General features: G+C 41.0%; 2 protein-coding genes and 1 long non-coding RNA gene across 5 annotated transcripts in view; 1 reads left to right on the top strand and 2 right to left on the bottom strand.

Moving 5' to 3' along the window:
* rasa2 (RAS p21 protein activator 2) overlaps positions 1 to 2,697 on the bottom strand; it is a 32,428-nt gene extending 29,731 nt beyond the window's left edge. Inside the window, exon 1 of the mRNA XM_022192602.2 lies at positions 2,433 to 2,697. Within this exon, the coding sequence (XP_022048294.1) occupies positions 2,433 to 2,490 (58 nt within the window). The 5' untranslated portion in view covers positions 2,491 to 2,697. The remainder of the gene's footprint in view (positions 1 to 2,432) is intronic.
* Positions 2,584 to 14,088, top strand: LOC110950158 (uncharacterized). 2 transcript variants are annotated; one of them, XR_002595623.2, is made up of 3 exons: positions 2,584 to 2,726; positions 3,896 to 3,963; positions 13,516 to 14,088. It is a non-coding gene; the product is annotated as an uncharacterized LOC110950158 (long non-coding RNA). The 2 variants fall into 2 exon arrangements; XR_002595622.2 differs by lacking the exon at positions 2,584 to 2,726 and adding an exon at positions 2,765 to 2,885.
* On the bottom strand, positions 5,782 to 18,349 carry zbtb38 (zinc finger and BTB domain containing 38). Of its 2 annotated transcripts, XM_022192599.2 has the most exons (3): positions 18,200 to 18,349; positions 17,378 to 17,650; positions 5,782 to 10,155 (listed from the first exon to the last, which is right to left on the bottom strand). In XM_022192599.2, the coding sequence occupies exon 3, from the start codon at positions 10,153 to 10,155 to the stop codon at positions 6,472 to 6,474; it is 3,684 nt and encodes a 1,227-aa protein (XP_022048291.1). In that variant the 5' UTR covers positions 17,378 to 17,650; positions 18,200 to 18,349; the 3' UTR covers positions 5,782 to 6,471. The 2 variants fall into 2 exon arrangements, with proteins under 2 accessions (XP_022048291.1, XP_022048293.1); XM_022192601.2 differs by lacking the exons at positions 17,378 to 17,650; positions 18,200 to 18,349 and adding an exon at positions 13,296 to 13,523.
* Between the last annotated feature and the right edge of the window lie 233 nt (positions 18,350 to 18,582).

Here is an 18,582-nt window from a genome sequence, read left to right as displayed (position 1 = left end):
AAACATGAAACATTGACTTCCTCAGCATATCCAATGGCGACAGTACAGCGCTGATTCACAAATGACAAATACCTTTGTAACAAACACCACTTCCATTGCATTGCAGGCAGACTCAGATTACGTGACATGGAGCTTGATGCAACACAAACAAAAAAATACTCCACGTCAGATAATCAGTTAAGTTGAACCTGAATTGTCAGAACAGCTAACAGCAACTCAAACACAGTACTGTCAATAACTTCACACAGAGTCAGATTTAGACTGGGGGATTCGAGGGGCAACGGTCTAATTTAGCTCTCTAGACGTGGATTGGTACCCTAAGCGTAGGTTGGGACCTAATTAAGAAAAGCCACCAGTGAGATCAGCTTTTTAACGGGCTATTAATAATAGTGTATGGGACAGGCATTGCAAATTAGCTTAGGATATAAATGCTGTGGAGTGTGGCCTCAGGTCATATACACTTGTCCCTATACAAAAACACAGTGAATAAAAATAGATCATCTTAGGATTGGCCAGTGAAACAGTCAAGTCCTCACTTAAACCAGAATGATCTGGTGGGAGTAGAGCACACAAGCACATATGTACGCAGACACAAACACACACTTCAGCCAATCAACCCTGCTGCCGTCTCCTCTCTTCTATTACATTTACACTAAAGCTGAAGCATGTCACCCTGTGAAAACCATGATCCAGGGGTCAAAGAGCGAGCCTGAACAATACCTGTCTTAGCCGTAGACCGCCCAGTCCACCTATCATTTATCAAGTAGCCTTTTTGTGATTTTATTCAGACAATTAAGCAAACAAGCACACATATACAAGCTCACTGGTCATGTAAAAGTCGGTATAAGACTACATCTTCACAGAATGCCACCTCCATTGATGTAGGCTAAAGGAAAAAGGACAAAGTGTGAACGAGGAAGAATGGAGTTTCGTAAGACTGCAAAGTGAGTTACATGCCATGACAGTTCCTCTATTTTGTTCTGCTTACTGTTTTCTCATTAATTCATAGTAGTGAAACTGACATTTGTCATCCTATTGTGTGCATATGCCTACAAACCTTACATACCTGTCTATATTCACTTTACAGTAAATGCATAGCTAAACTGCAACTGTAGCAACTCATGTCACATGTAATCTACTCCTACTTTAGAAACAAGTGCCCCCTTACCGCATATTAGTAAAAATGTTTTGTCAAACTGTTATTTAAAACAGTACATTTTTAATCAAAGAAATCATTCTTTAGTATCAGATTATTTTAACTGTATTTCTTCTAATGATTGATTACACTGATTTAGCAATGAAGTAACGCCACTAAGGAACCTTTTACACTAGCAGTGTCTGAAACTTTCGAATCAAGCAGCTATAGACATATTATTAATATGGCAAAAACACTAAATCAAACATTCAATGAGGCCCAAAGTCACCTGGCAGGTATGAGCCTGTACATGAGGGTGAGGATACTGGCTGCGGAGGTATTTTACTTTAAAGCCAATGTTTCCGATTTGGACTACAAGCATTGTTAGAGTGATATTGTACTGAAAACACTTTAACTTGACAATAGATTTTATTTTTTTTCTTGTTTTCCAAGAAAACTCATCGACTCTTTCCAATTTATACTTTAATCATCAGTGAAGTGGAAAATGTGAAGACAGTGTAATTTAATTTAAACGTTTGCTGATTAATGCCCCTGCAATTGGGTCAGAGAGCAAAGACTGGCGACTACGTGCTGAGAAAAAATAAGTTTGCTCAAGCAGGACTCATCAACCAAGACACTACCAACACAATATGCAATAATTAGCAATTGTATGTGAGAGACATTTGACGTTACCGGGTTAAATTAACGTAGATGTTCAGCTGTCTAAGTGTCTAAAAAATCTCGAGTAGCTAAAACCATAAAGGGTGAGTGACCATTACTTTGATGTCTGAATCTTTATTCGTTAAAATTAATGTTGTCGCGGAAATTAATGCCATAATTATCTACGATCATCCAAGTTCCCTGGCTGTCAGATGCCTGCAGTGAGTAACGTTATAGCTGAATGGGTTAGCTTAGTGACGGCGGACAGAAAGCTGGGAGCAGCTAGCCTACTGTGCCATCAGCGCTACCTTAGCTTACAGCTCACCTCCACAACAAAAGCTAACATTTATAACAGGCACAAAACGCCCAGCATGTTCGCAAAGCTGAACACAGGACGGCGAAGCTTTTCTGGGTGAATGAAATCATTCACAACAGGCTCGTAGCTTGTGGTAGCATGCTAGGCTAACTTGACGTTAGGCAGCAGACCGACCAGATGAGCCGCCTGTCTCTGGCTTCCCTCTGTCGACTGTTGATAGCACGCCGCGCCCCTCCGGGCTCCGACTCTCCGCTCGCCTGTTCTACCGACCTCTCTCCCGGTGTGAGACACAGAAAACGTCGGCCCGCCGGTCACACTTACATATTTTCCCCCGCAGACTCTGTAAAATCCGAATCCTAGCGTCGTCCTCTTCCGCCATGGTCAGGGCTGCCTGTTGTCGCTGCTCCGGTGCATTCAGCGCTGGTTTATCATATCCGTTTATGAATGCAGGCAAAGTGGAGGAGAGCCAGCCCCACTACCGCGTTACGTCAGGTCCCGTACACACTGGAGCCTCGAAACGTTTGGAGAAAGCTTCCTCAAAAAGTCGAGCCGCTTCCTTCGGCTAGCGCTGCAGCAGTGTGGAGGCGGTGGTAGGAGTTTTAACGGGGATTTAAGGTCTGTGTGTGCTGCCGCTCATTATGCAACGCTGCGCGGAGAACACATACTTTGACTTGTGGCGCTAGCTTAGCCGGCTAATCTCGGACACCGGTGCTTTAAGTTAACCCCGTCCGCTTTAGACGCGCCGCTGTGAGGCAGATGTAAATGTGTCACCAGGTGAGAAAGAAGTTAAGCAGCACTGCTTTAAAACTCATTCCCGAGGCACACAGTTTTAACACTGGTGAAATTGAACTAAAACTGCTTCTTGAAAACGTTTTAGATTCGAACAGTCTTGCCTACAGAAACCCCCGCAGCTCGTTAACACTAATTGGAACGAAGCTACACAAAATGATAGTAAAATGGAGAATGACCCTAAACATGAAAATGTCTGCCAACATATAAACACGCATCACAGCTAGCCTGTTAGTGTTACTCTTGTAAGAGCTCAAAAATCAACTTAAAGCTTGTAAAAATAGTTTTATACGTGTTTATGCAAATAACTGTAATGTTCTTCTACATGTTTTTTTTTCACAGAACAGATTTTCATGCATGTTTGTGTCTTAACCGTTTTGTTGGCAATATAATTAACTGAAAAACACCTATTAAAACACAGCAAAAAAAAAAAAAGAATGCAAATAAAAACAAAATTTGGATTTGGTGGAATGTTTTTACATATTTTTGCAGGATCTTGATTTTAATTCTAAAACACTCAGAATAATATACATAATTATTAATAGTATCGTGTCTTAACCTTGTTATTACTTAAATTAGTGTAGTTAATCTTCATAGTTATTTATAATGGAGGGTCAGGTATAAAGCTATATTTTTATATCTTTTCATTCTTAATTTTTAAATTGCTCTGGTAAATCTACCAAAAATAACACAATGGAGCCTCAACCACCACATTTGTCCTTGTTAGGGCTTGTTTTTCTACTGTAAAACACAAATCTGTTGCTCTAAATGTGCCACATAAATAACACTGACTTAGAATATACTAAATAATTAAATATCCATTTGACTGAGTAAGCAATACACAGTTTTGGGGATTTTGCACAGGTGTCCCATGTATATGTCAGGATTTATTTTTTATTTCTACAGATAATGCGTTTATATAATCAGATTTATCCCATGCGTGTATAGTGTGGATAAAAACACATGCATCCTTTGTTCTCTTCATCTCTGTCAAGGTGGTGCTGCTTTTGACTGGGTCTAATCCTCTTCACTGATAGAAGCAGGGAGCCTGAAAGGCAGTCAGGTATGAACTATAATTTTTATAGCTAATTTCTATGTATTGTCCTAGCCTGTTAATATATATCACAAACAGCTCTGAGGTGCATACATTGATCACATTTGACTGCTTAAAACTGCATAGTATGTCACACATTTCTCTGCTGTTTGCTGTCAAAGTTTAGAAAAATTAGAAATTGGTCATGTAAAAATATTTTGTGTATTCAACAGATATTTTTTCAATGTAGTTATTCAGGTACAGCCATATCAGACAAATCTTTGTTGTTGAACTCCTTTACTAAATAGGCCAATAATATCTGTGTGAGGTGTTTTACAAAATCCCCCCAAAATATACAGCTGCTAATTATTATATCTAGTCTACAATGTGTTTGCATTTCAGACTTTTTAATAGTACCATTGTACCAATTGCAGCTATTGCATACTGACAGTCAATAGAAACTTTGAGGTAGAAATGTACGCAGAATTCTACTTGTAGGGGGGTTGTAATTATTCATTGTGGATTTACTAATGATCTAGTGCCCTGGTAGTTGAGATAATGATGAGTTGTCATTTTGTCATGATTCACTGCACATGGGTTGGTCACTTTGCAAAAGTGAACCAAATACCCACCAAGCAATACTCAGTGAGTATCTGCACAATTTGAGAATGGGTTTTGAAGGCCTATATAAAGGCCCAAAAAAGGCCACCATTGTTAGTCCAGTGAACAGCATCATGCCGCATCTATCACATGAACAACGTCTCCGGGCACTGGGTATGGTGGAGGCTGGTTTGAGCTACAGTGATGTAGCCAGGCGTATGGGCTGTTCCCAACCCACAATCAGAAGCCTGGTCCAAAGCATCCGCCGACGGATTGCTGCCTGCATCGAAGCAAATGGAGGCCATACTCGGTATTGACTGTTGTGACTTTGTGTTTGGCAGGTGCCGTTTTCTTTTGTGAAATTCTTTATTTTGAAATCATTCTTGAAACTTTAGATTTTTGTTTCTGTATGCCAATATGCTAAACAAATGATTCATATGACGAAAATCCAGTTTCGGGCTTCAAAATAAAAATTATGTTGAAAAATATGGTTTCAAAGTTTTTAATGACTGTCAGTGTACAATATAGTCAGCCTGTACCCTCTTGTGCTGTACACTGAAGTAATTGCCAGCTATATTCCTCACAACACTAATGTAATACGAATATTAGTCTTCAACATAATCTGATATAATCTTATCTCTAAGTGGAATATCTCAGTAGCAATATTTACAGATTAAAAATATTTAATCTGGTAGAGCATTAATATCATCACATGAACTGTCGCTATCAGCGTTTTGAATCATCCTTTATTAAACGATAGATAGCACGTAAGGCAGACATGTTGCCTCCATGACATTATTGGTGCGTTGAGCAGTGCCTAAAATGTATGATCCATCTGTTACATCACAGCCAGTCATAGAAAGAAGCAAGGAATTTAGAAACATCTGGATATTGTGTCTTGAGGCCCAACTCTAAATACAGATCCAGTTTCTGTGGAAGAATGAGGGAATTAACTTTTCAGATGGGCTGCAGGTCCCAGAAGAACCAGGAAGAGCAGATGACTGCCATGTGGCTTTCTATTTAGGAAACTGCTTGCCCTTTCAAACAAGTTTTGTACCAGTTTGATTGGTTAAATCTTACGTTTTAAAGCTAAAATGTCCTGCTTAAAAAAAGACAAACGCATTCTGCACTTTTACTGGATGACGTTTCTGTGACTTTTTCATGAGATATCATTAGGATGTGTTCAGTGATCTGTTGAATTGTCAAGCATATATTGTATCTCGGCCAAAGGAGGACAAAATGTAACTGTTTAGAATATCAGCAATATTTATTTAAATAGTTTTACATGTTTTATACATTATTAAACACACAAAAGTAGTAACTTTAATCTCAATGGTAGCATGTGTTAATTAGAAATTAGAATTATATAAGTGGTGCTTAAAATGGAAACTGAATTATCAAAGAACTGAACAAATTAGCATAGTTTAACTATAAAGTGCAACTCACCAGTTAACTGAACGGGAGATTCAGAAATGTGACAGTCTTAAAATTCATATTGTTTTTGTCAGACGTCTTTTAAAAAAAGTGAAGACTAGGCAGCTTTTCAGTGGACCAACACATTGCAAATGCTGTTTTGATATTGCACATTTGAAGAAACATCACCGAGAGTTCTGTTTTTTCTTCAGGTTACAGTAATGTCACCGAGTCTGCCGTACATGCATAGACAAAGTACAGTCTGTGTCAGGAGGTCCTACATTATGCAAAAAATATCCTCTACAAATGTGAAAAAAATCACTGAGTCGTTTGGTTTAGGAGGGAAGAAGTTACAGCTTACACTGACATTAGATGCTCATGTTTAGTGCTGCATTTTCAAAACAGTTTATTGAGCTTAGCTGCAAAGACAACATTACAGATCTTATACTTCCCAACCAGAGCAGTGGCTTGCTTTCAAATATTATTCACTTGCTCTTTTGCCTTTAGCAGGTCGCAGTTCTTTCTTTAAAAAAATGGCTCCTCTTTGCAAACCCATTTCTCTGGCTTGTGTATAGAAATGTGTGTACTTTTAGAATCAGAGTCATTTCTTTTGAATAGTTTACAGGACTTCTCTCGATCATTGTGACTGTTTGTTCTTGGTCCCATCAACATGTCCTTGCTGCTATCACTGTCTCTGTCACAGCCTTGTTTTTTTGAAATGAGATGCAGAGATTGCTGTGCACTGATCCTCTTTTTTGCCATTTTATGTTTCACCTTTGGGGGTGTCAGGGAGAACATTGGGTCAGTGCAGGGCGATAATGGACTTCTAATGTTGGAATATGACACATCTTGGTAGGTGGTCAACGACGGAAAGTCAGTTGTGTCCTCGATTTTGGGCTTGTTCTTGTCAATGGAAAAATGTTCTCCCTCCACCCTTTCACGTTTGATGTCGATGCCTTGATTGTCGCCGTCTTCTGTTTTGATGCCGTCTTGTTTACTGTCTTCACTCAGGAGTGCTGAGTATTTAGGACATGGTGAGAAGCTGTCATAATTGTATCCTTCCTCATGTGTCTCTTGGTGCTTTTTCTCATGGCTCCTCTTGGTGGCCAGGTAGAGAAAACGCTGGGGACAGAAGGAGCAGCGATACTTCTTCTCTGGGTTGGGGCTCCGGGGTGTATTATCAAAACAGGAACCATTTTCCATACAGCTGTTACAGATGTAATCTCCGCCGGCAGGTGCCTCACCAGGAGGGCCTTGTTTACCACAGGTCCGGCAGAAACACGGGTGGGAACCAATAACATGAGCTCTCAGACCGGTCTCTGTGATAAAAGAGCTGTCACAGATGTCACAGTTGTAGGTGGCCCTCGGGCTACAGTTCCTGCTAAGACTGTGTTTCACCCCTGTGCTGCCACCTGGGATGCTCTCCTCTGCCAGCCAGCTACTTCTGTCAAGGTGGGCCTCACTGGCAGTAGTCCTGTCTACTGATGTTTCAGGATAATGGTGAAACAAAGCTTTTCTGTGCTTGTGTCTGAGCTTCTTTCTTTTCTTTTTAGCCTTGTAAGAATAGTAAGGACGCCAAAGCATGTCAGCTGTGTCACAGTCATTGGGATCATCGTATGTCTCTAGCTCTGGGGTGGCAGTGACTCCTGGTCTGAGGCGGAGTCTGGGACTCTCTGAGTGTTCCCTTGTTGGAGGGCACCGGCTTGGGCTCTGCTCCTCACTCAGTCCTCTGATTCTTCTTTTCTTTCTGGGGAAGAGCTTAGATCCTTTGATTTGGCGACGGATGATGGCTTCATTGCCAATTTTCACTGTTATCTGACAGAGTGGCATAGCATCACTGTCCACAGATGGACCTGGACAAGCAGGTTTGGCAATATATGTTTCCGTTTTTGCTTCCACCGTTTTATCGCGCACCAGATTCCCTGTGCTTGATTGAAGTATCTCCTTGGTCATTTCCTCAACTCTTTTTGCAGATGCTGATAGCTCACCTAACTTTTTAACTGTGTTCAAGGAGTTGAAGAGAGGCAGATTATGACTCATGTGCTCTGAGTTAATCAACACTGGTGGACCATCTTTGTAACCTGTAGGAGACTCTGTATTGGGTTGCACAGAGAAGGTGCTGTCATAGTTAATAAAGGGTGGATCTCTGTTCTCAGCCTCTTTTCTTGTGCCTCCCCGAATTTCTAATTCATTGTTCAGACACTGGTCAATATCTTGGTCAAATGGTTTGTCAAAGCTGATGCGAGGCATGACAGGTGAGACCATTTTTGTCGTTGCCATGAATGTCAGAGGGAGTGAAGCTGTGTCAGGGTGGCTGATCACACCATTTTCTTCAAATGGAGGGATAAGAGAGCTGCTGTCTCGTAAAGGTTGATCCCTTCCTTCAACACTTTCTGAATATGTCTCACTGTACGTCTTGTATTGTCTCTTTCTAAATTTCATGGGTAGAAGCCTGTAGAGTTTGATTGGATAAACACTGGCTTTCAACCCACCGTTGGCAGATTTCTTTTTAACAGCTAGAGTGGGATCAATGCCATGAAAGGACTTTTGATGGTTCTTTAGGATATAGTATGTCATGAATGTCTCCAGGCAGAATATGCACTGATAGCGGCGTTCACCTGTGTGCCAGATTTCATGCTTAGTACGGTACTCTGCCAAAGCAAACACTTTATTACAATAATGGCAGGGATAAGCCCTTTGCCAGGAATGTACATTCTCGTGCCGCTTCAGACTGGACAGGGTGACATAGACCCGTTTGCACACACTGCAATTGTATCTCCTCTGACCACCACCTGGCTTTACTACTTTTTCCTCCTGTGGAGACTCTGATTGGTCCACCTGAATCGGCTCTGGAGTGTAAGGGCTGGGGAGGTCGTCAGGAGGAGGCTGTGTCAGGACGTCTTCTGTGTCTGACTTGTCATCTGAATGGTGATCCACCTCTTTGGATGGTATATCACTGGCGTCTAGTTTAGGCGGGCCTGTCATGGCTTTAGGACAGACCTGCTCATGGTTGCGTAGCCGTTTGAGGTGTATGAACTTTCTGTGGCAAAACTTGCAAAACAAATGACTAACAAAACGCTTTTTATGTACCTCTGAGTGAATAGTGAGAAGAGCTTTATTTGTGAATATCTCGGGACACTGCTCGCAGCTGTAGATTGAGATGCTGTCCTCTGTGTGGGGGGACAGGGTCGGTGGACCTAACTCAATCTGAGGATCATCAGTGGCTGCAGGTAATTCTGTGTCTGCATTTTTTTCTGTTTCTGCCTCTGAAACAAGTGGAGGTGGTGTCATGGCTGCGACAGGTGTTGCAGTAACACCTTCAGTTAATACGGGGGTTATTGTATTTGGTTTGTCTGTTTGCGGTTCAGCTGGTGTTGGAAGTATACTTCTACCCAAAATGCCTCTTAGCCTGTGGCGCTTTTTGAGCGGGCCTGCATTCCTGTACATGAGTTGCTTTTGCTGTGTTACAGCTGGCTTGCAGACCTTCTTGTTGTCCCACTGACTGCTGTCTTTGCTTTCAGTGGATTTGCTTACTGCATATGAGTGCTCTATGAGGGCATGGGTGGTCTCATTGTTCCCGTTGAAGCAGGACGTCGTAGGACAACTTGATGGAAGCTGTCCCACATCTGGTGACTGCCTGTCCCCATTTGTTTTAACCAGAGGAGTGAAAGGATTGTTCCCAGGGCAGACTTCAGTGATAGAGAAGGCATTGGTGATGCGTGGCCCTCTGGCACCGTCCGTCTCCTCAGGCCTGGGGGCTTCCTTCTTTGTTATTTTAGACACGAGGGCTGTGCTGGACTCTGTGGATTTAACACATTCATCCTGCCTCTCTTGCTCTGCAAGCTTCTCTAAAAACGGAATTCCAAGTCTTTTTCCAGCCGCTACCAGCCCCCCTGTGTCCTCTGCACTAGGTGATGTCACCTTAGAGCAGTATATAAAGTTGAGAATACTGGCAAACACTTCAGACTTCAGGTCCATCAGCTCCAGCACTTGGTTTGAGCTCCATGTCTCAGAAGTCGTAAGAGTGTTCCTGAAGTACCCACTGCAGGCTGCCAGGATGTTCTTGTGGGCCCGAAACTTCACATCCTCCACCACAATGGTAACGTCACAGAAGAGGCCTTGAGAGCGCTGCTCATTGAGCTTACTGAGCACAGTGTGAGGGTGAGCACTATCCATGAGGTTCTGCGTACATGGGGACACCACGGTCATCTAAAAACAAGAACAAGACAGAATTACATCAGACTATTACAAAGTTATGATTAGAACTGTTTATAAAAAAAATCAGAAGTAGTCACATTTTATATTTGATAATAATTTAGCAATTCTTGCATTTGAACACTAGATGGCGATAATGTCCTGACAGAAAAGCTCCAGTGTCAACAGTCTGGCAAACAGCTCTGGTGACTCAAGACATCATAATCTCCATCCCATTTCCTTATAAAAGTCCTCACATAAAATTTAAACTGTAAGGAAACATATTGACATACTGAAAAAAACATGCGATATTGTAGTCAATGCTTTTATTGAACTGAGTTAAGATTGTATCATTACTATCAGAAGTCTCCTTCCTGTCTTTCTTAATATTGTTTCTCTTGTATAGAATATCTTTAAACCCTTCTAAAGCCTAATTGAGAATTTTTTTTAAAAAAGCTACTGCTTTTGTATTGCCAGTTATTGTAAGGGAGACCTACTTAAAATGTTTTGGTATTTCTGTATTTCCAGTGTTACGATGTGGGAAAATGAATACTTTGAGGAACTGATGTATTCTTTCAAAACATAGCTAGTATCAGTAATAGGGAAGGCATGTTAATACTACTGTCAATATGCTTTGAGCAAGACATTGAACTTCCAAACACCGTGGTGGAGCTGTTTAGTGGCCTAAGAGTTGCACTAGAAAACAATCTGGTGAGTGTATCATACATAGAAATACCGCGAGAGGGCATTTTTACTTAAAGGATGTGACTAAAAATTTTCCACTGCTGTTGCCTCTAACCTTGCAGTTGCCAAGTGATGTGACACTCTTAATTTCTATTTTTTTACTACCTGTTCTGTTGTTGTTGTTTTTTTTGGATTAACTCTGTTTTTCATACATGGAAATGGCATGTCATGAACAGCTGGAGTTGATTAAGAACTAATCCGAGAACAAAGTCATGAGAAAACTTTTTTCTTTCTGAAAACAACGGAAGTGCTGGTGTGCACCTCGTTCTCTCGCTCACAAGTTTTTTTCTCTCTATTCTAACAAATGATAATTCAAATGGCGATTCATTTTGTGTGCCACCACAGCTGTGCACTAGGACTGGTTGTATAGTTATCACGACGGACCTTTTCTTCCCAGTGCCGTGGTTAATATAAAAATGTCATCAGATAGTTATGTGCTGATGAGTCATATAGTCTCCTCTTCAGTTGTATGTCAGTTGACAGTTGAGGCATCCTTTCAGTTGTGTGACAGAAAGTTGCTGTCATCTCTCACTACAAGCAGCACTAATTAGAGCCTCATGTGGGAAACGGCGGCAGACCGAGGCCCTGATATACTATAATGTAACCATAATCAGTTTTATGAAAGGCTGAAACATTCCAATATTTGCTGTTGAATTGGTAATAATATTGTAATTGATTGCTAATAATATATTTTTTTTCTTTATTCCAAGAAAATGTACCTTATTCTTTCAGTGACTGCACATTGGAGCACACTGCTAACTTGAATTAGAGCGGCAAAATAGATTTTTGGTCAAACAGGGATTTACATACTTCTACACATTGTCAAACCCACATTTGTGGATTAGTTTGATTTTGATAGCAAAATAAAGTAATCTGCAATCTGCAACTTATAGGGGAAGTTAAAGTTCATTCACTTTAAAAGAGGATGTATTACTCAGCATGATGCTTTTACTGTGGCCTATTCATATCAGAGTAAGTGTGGTCTGAGTCTATACTGAGTCATGTCTTACGCATGCTGACTGTATCTGCTGAGACACGCTCAGTTTACACTTGTAAAATATGAATCATCCCACCTGCAACAATGTTATGTAAATGTACAAATTAAGCTCAGAAGTTACTACTTCACATTATTGTGTGTTTTCATCTTTGTGACTACTGTTAAAGTCATACAACAACTGTGCAATTTAGCAGAGACTTATTTTTTTTCTTTTTACAAAGATGTTAAGGTGATCAATTTCTCTAAAATACATTTCTGAACTACATTAAGTGCATCTGTGCTGTAAAATTGCTCTTAGTTCTGCATGCTCACTTAGTGCAAAATGAGAAAAACTGTATTTCGTCTTGATACATATGTGATTTAGCTTTTGCAAATTATACGGTAATGACAGTTATTCAGTTACCAAGCAGCTATTAGTTACCTCTATATATAACACATTAGCAAGTAGTTCAATTTGATAAGTAATATTATTTTATGTTTTGCTCATTTTTGTCCCAGTTACAAAGCATTTGGAAGTTTGTTAGTAACAGTACAGTAAATCCGACTACAGGGAGGTGTAGGTAATTTACCACTGAAATCAATTTGAGTTTATTTTTAAAACTTGTTTCCAATTTTGCATTTGTGCAACAAATACAATATGGCCGCCATTCTTTAAAGCTTCTCAGACTGATGAAAACACAACCACCCTCCTGCCTTCGTTCTCAGACAGGCCTCCGTTGTCATGGCAACATGCTATGGCGCAGCACTTATTGGGATTCAGCTGGATGGCAATTGACTGTATTAGCTGTCCGGGTATTCGGTCCTCTCTCTCCCACAAACATCCTGCCTTCTCTGAGAACCCGCAACATGCAGCAGTGTGCAGAGTAACCGAGGTTTGCCTTTGTCTCCGCTTGAATATACTTTGTGTATGTGTGTTGGTCTGTGTGTCTTTGTCTGCAGCCAAATTGGACTTTCTCATCTATCATAGCATCATCACAAGTGCAGGTGTTGTGCCACGCGTCTATACTAATTTCTCAGTTTGTGTTATTTGCAGGACAATTTCATCATTTCCTTAAGTCGCTATTTTACTTCATCAGATTCATTTTTCACAATTTGTATCATTTGTTGTGGTTTATTGCGGCCACATGCTGAGCGAAAATTTTGAATTTGTCATCAGTACCCATGAATTTGCCACACCCTGCCTTCGTTTACCTTCAAAGTCAAAGTGAAATTGTTTTTTTTCTTACATCTTTTTCTGTAAAGTAAAAATCCCCACACACCAAAACCACAAACCAAGAAATGACGGTACAGCATACAGACAGTATTGTCAAACAAAGAGCGAAATGTCAAAGCAAAAGCCACTTCACGCACCTCTGCAAAGCGTACTTCCGCAAGAAAACAGGTTAGAAATTGAGGGAAACCATGCAAAACGTACCTTAGTAAATCAGAGAAAATGATGCAGGGCGAACAGGAAACAATGTCATGCAGTATCCCTTTCCTACAGCCTCACATATACCAAACTATACGTGAAAAACAGTTTCGTGAGAGCAAGGCGAAAGTAGTTTTTTTTCTATGATGGTCGCTGAACAGTGGTGTTGTCAGAAGCAGAGCTTTTTCTGACGTCTTTCTTCCTCTCCCTCCCTCTCTGTGTGCAGATGACTCCAGCTCCAACGTCCTTCGCCTCTGTCCATGCCGCCCAGGTCCTGAGCTAGATCTGCCCTGCCCTCCTCTGACTGTCCCTCTTCTGTCCTACGACAGCTATAGGAATAACACACGGTTTATACGGCGTACAGCTAAACCAGAGTATGTGTCTGCCTTTGTGCTAGCTGGGCATCTGAAGCTTTCGCTCTGGAGCCACTGAGCAGGAAACGGCAACTTTTATTAAGCATGGCAGAAGGCTGTAGGAAGAGCGGAGAGATGCAGGGTGCTACATCACACACCAGCTCTGTGCTCAATTCCACAGCCAGAGAAAGCGCTCAGCTGCATAGCTATTAGCTGCATAGAGTGAGGAGTCCTCTGCTGCACAGCAAATGCCGTGTTAAATCTCCCCCAGCACCGCATCAGCTAGATCCCGATCCTCGACGTTGACCAAAGACGAAAATGTCTTTTGCATGCAACAAAATGAGGTCTAGCCCATTTAGGAAGAACATGCACCTTGAATGCATAACGCTACACCATCTGTTTGATGCTTGTGCACACAGTCTCTGCATGCGCGGCAATATATTACACCAAAGCCCTTCGTCCGTGCTTACGCAGTTGCTGTGGTTAGGTAATGCAAAACCCGAGTGAAGATGGCACTGACTAGTGTCCTATTGTGTAGCACAGCAGTCGCAGCACAGATGTTCATCCATGCTTTTTGTCACAGTCGCAGCGAGCATGCAAACTGAATGCAAGGCAGAGAGAAAGAGAATCCTACTCTGGGTATACCTTTATAGAGGCTGCTGATTGATGCAAAAGCAGCAGATGCGTCAGCACTGCAGACGAGGGGGAGGGGAGGAAGCTAAACACGACATGGCTCTGTGAGCCTCTCACTTGCCTCTAAGGACGGAAGCAACTGTTTTATTTACACAACTGAGTGTAGAGTCATATGACTGTGCAGGGCTTCTCCTCGTCCTGACCAAGACGTCCATAATCTCGTTTCAAAACCATTTCAATTTATAGCACTGCTCCCTTCAAAAGACAAAAATTAGCAGGTGTTTATGCCCTTATTGCCCTGAAGGCATGAAGTGTTTCTGCTTTCCTCTATTAAAATGCACTCAATCATCCCCCTAAACCTAAAAATCTTAGCTGATGTACCGTCCCATTTCCTTCCCTGTGTTTGGTGCATCACATCACATTTCTTTCACGAATGCACTTTAACCACAGGCTCACTCTTCTATTTTTGGTGCTGAAAGCAAGACATGTTTCCTCGATGAACTCTGCATTAACTAGCTTGTCAAAAACATGAGATTATCATCGAGAAGGCATAGGTTTTTAACCTCAATCACAGTTTGTGGATGGCATGGCACACGTTTTTACTCACTCATCTAAAGTTTTGATATTTTTCTAAGATCTTCACATCATCCTACATATATCTGATGAGTGCTCTTCATTGACAAGTGAAAGGATTTGTTTATATTGGATTGTTTTACTACAGTCTAAACAAACTTGTAACGGTATCAAAAAACATAACAACTTATAATTTAGTTGTTGTCCAATGCTGGCCCCTTTATTCACAACTTTCAGTCAGTTTCAGTGTGATGGCTAATGCTTTGTTTTGAGTTGTGTTTTGTTTACATTAGGATCGCACATTGATCCTTAAAATAAATATTTTTGCTCAACATCCTAATTTACTTTTAATAATTCTGCTTTAAACACTGCTGTAAAACTAATACTGGTTCAATATAATACACGAATCACGTTAAAACAATTCTACATTAAAAGGAAGTATTCCACAAACGGGTAAAGATAACTAAAAGACCTAATAAAGTTAACAGGTGCTCTGAGAAAACACAGACTTAGAGCAAAGTATATTAAAAATGTCTTCTTTTTAGTTTGTAACTTCATTTTGCATCATTAATTTAAATCCCATCACTGGACTCCAGCCTTTATTAGGGTTTTAATTGTAGCTATTTAAAAGAAATAAAAACATCCACGATTATCACATCAACGCTCTACGGATATATAGCATAAAGTAGTTTTTTTTTTTAAAGCTTGGATTTCTGTTCATAAGTTTCTGCTAGTAGATACATGTGATTCCTGCCTGTGTCTCTGCTATCAGCTGCACAAACTCATTCAAAACCAGCACAGGCATAAATTTCCTGACTGCAAAAGGCTATAGAGAAATGACATGAAGCATTATCCTCAGAGCATCTGTCAAGCTCATGTTACCCTGAAATATTTAATGAGATAAAAATATGTTCTACCAACTTGTCGACAGACAGCAACAATAATGCCCTCATTATTTTTCTGTTTTAACACAGGACTGGAGTCTATGTGCCCACAGGCTGTATCAAGGTTCTGCATTACATTTGTCAGGAACCTCAACTTCTGTCCGGATTTCAACATCCACAGGTCACATACTGCTCAGGACATCAGATCAGGACAGATCATTCTTTACTGCAATGGCCTTTAACTTTCAAGGTATTTATTTTCTTCCTGGTATCGCAGCTCTGTCCATTCATAGCAGCCACCTGTTGTTTTGGTTGGTGTGTGTGCTTGTATGTGTGAATGTGTGTGTGTGCATGAGGTTCTCAAATTCAAGGCAAAGACACACTTAGAAGAGGTCAAATTAATAAACAAAAACTTAACTGTTTGTGGATGCAAGGACAGGACAGAAGTTGGACGTTAAAGAATGCAAAAAGAATGTACAGATTTTTTGGATTATTTTTTAGTTGATTTAAAGATTTCCTCTAACTTTAGTGACATGAAATGACTGGATTTTGATGGTGGACAAACTAAAATGTATTTCTATTTGCATCCTAGTCTACCTTATTAATGACTTATTGCCCCAATTTGAAATAATCACTAACTAGTATGCACACTGTGCTTGTTTTACTTAAAAATTTCAATATACTTTATTGTCCCACTTGGGGAAATTTGTGTTGGACTTAAAGCTGTGCTACCAGTCTTGCACAAAAAACACATAAAAACAATATTGTGCATAAAAACACATAAAAGCAGTATTGCACATAAAACACAATATAAAAAAACAGTATTGCACATGTCCCAAGGTCACACGACACAAACATACGCTATAGAAAATTAAAAATAATTGCACAATCTTCGGCCTAAGCAGCATTGTTTAGGAGTTTGATGGAGGTGGGAACAAATGAGTTCTTAAAACGGTTGAGTCTGCAGTTGGGGACTCTGTACCGTCTGCCTGACGGAAGGAGCTTGTATTCTGAGTGAAGGATATGTGACGGTTCAGTCACTATCCTAAAAAGTGCATGTAGACTGAAACACATCAGTAATAAACCAATAAAATAGATGTTTTTAAATTGCACTTTGGCACAGCAAACCTTCTTTAACCACAGTTCCCTTTCAATGCTCTCCTTTATAGTTGTTTTTTTTTTAACCAGGAGTATGTGCTTTGCAGTTTACCGGGTTGAGACTCATTATGTCACTTTAAGAACTGAAACTGGTCTTTTTCTGAATTAGCATTCAAAATAGATCTCAAGTTAAACTGCAAATAGAAACAATTCCATGCGCTTACTTAAAGAGCTTAGCTATTACCCTGTAGCTGCTCATATTGAATATTTTGTACGCAGCACCTTTCCATCTAACCTTGATATCACAGCCTGGATGTGTTCAAAGCCACAGGATAAACTATACAGGCCTCTGTGCCTCTGATGCTCAGTGAGCTCAGCTCCGGCCTGTAGGGACGCTCATCAGCAGGGAGGCAAAGACTGCAGCACAAGGCTGAGTAGGCCTCATCCTTATTCTCAAAGCATTCACACTCGTAGCATAAAAAGGCACTCATCCCTGGGAGCACTTTTGTTGCTGCTGTAACAAGCACTCATACTCGGTGTGGCCTACCAAAATGGTTCTGTGCTGAAGGTCTTGCCGGGCCTGTCTCTGCCGCTGTGGAAGTCTCTCTGGTGTTTGTTTAGGAGCAGGAAAGGAGAGCGACTACCCGGCTCCCATTCTTCCCATGGCCTAGATTAGGCCTTTACCATCTTCTCTCGTCACTGCTGTCTGTGGACTACGGTTCTGGCAGAGGTTCCCTGTTCCTGCTGTGCATAGTTGCCTTCTGGAGGCTGCTGCCACTGCTGCGTCACTCCGGCTGCATCACTGACCCACAAAGAAGAGCTGAGAAGGAGGGGTGGTGTGGTGAATGTGTGGAGTAAAGGGATAAGCAGAAAATAAGCAGCCCTGCTCTAACAAACAAATGGATGACGCTTCCGCTCTACCTCAGTATGAGGCCTAGTTGCTACTGTGGTATTCAGGAAGTGAGTCTGGGAGACAGATCCTTTATTGTTACGTAATGAATATTTTTCCTCCTAGACCAGACTCAGCTGAGAAGGCGGTATCAGAGGCTAATAATAGGCCATGGTAGCTACAAGTCAGGGCTGTGTGTCAGATCACTGTAACACCCAGCTACCTTTTGTTCAGTGGAATATTGAATATTTAGGTGAACTAAAACATTTATGGAAAACTGTCTGCATTTTAACATGCTGTTCTTGCAGTCGCTCAACACAGGACAGGACTCATGTTTTCTGTCTAATTTTTCCTTCTTCTGTTAAAATAAAAAACAGCAAGACAATATTTACTATGTAGCTGATTTTTTACACTTATTATATCATATGTTGTCCCTGACCCACGAAGCAACCTCAAAACAGAAAAAAAAACAGTGCATACCTTTGTCTTACGTTACTGTTGCTTGCTTGTACAGGTTTCAGGTGAAGTAAGACCGGTGTGGCAGATGCCGCTACACACAAATATGCACAAGGTTTCAACCGAGAATAAGTGTGTTGTAGTCTTTAGGCCTAGATGTGGTAACCAGAACTACAGCACTTGTTTTGCACACGTTACCCAATGGTTTTATTTGCTTGATCCTCCTCCCTCCATCATCTGACTCTAGTTTTCATTGCCACTGTACTCCCTCTGCTGGCTGCTTTAGTGAGCACCGCACACAGATCATACAACAACACAAACTGGCTTTAGGCAGGGACACTATTGTGTGCTGAGGGCCTTCAGCAGAGGGCGCAACAGCCAGCAGTTCACTGGCAAACGTAAACAGG

The sequence above is a fragment of the Acanthochromis polyacanthus genome, chromosome 13 (genome assembly GCF_021347895.1).
Source record: "Acanthochromis polyacanthus isolate Apoly-LR-REF ecotype Palm Island chromosome 13, KAUST_Apoly_ChrSc, whole genome shotgun sequence".
In the NCBI taxonomy this organism is placed as follows: domain Eukaryota; kingdom Metazoa; phylum Chordata; class Actinopteri; family Pomacentridae; genus Acanthochromis; species Acanthochromis polyacanthus.
This window is presented reverse-complemented; position numbering and strand designations above follow the sequence as displayed.

Coding starts and splice junctions, on each gene's coding strand:
- zbtb38 (XM_022192599.2), bottom strand. CDS start 10,155: ATGACCGTGGTGTCCCCATGTACGCAGAACCTCATGGATAGTGCTCAC.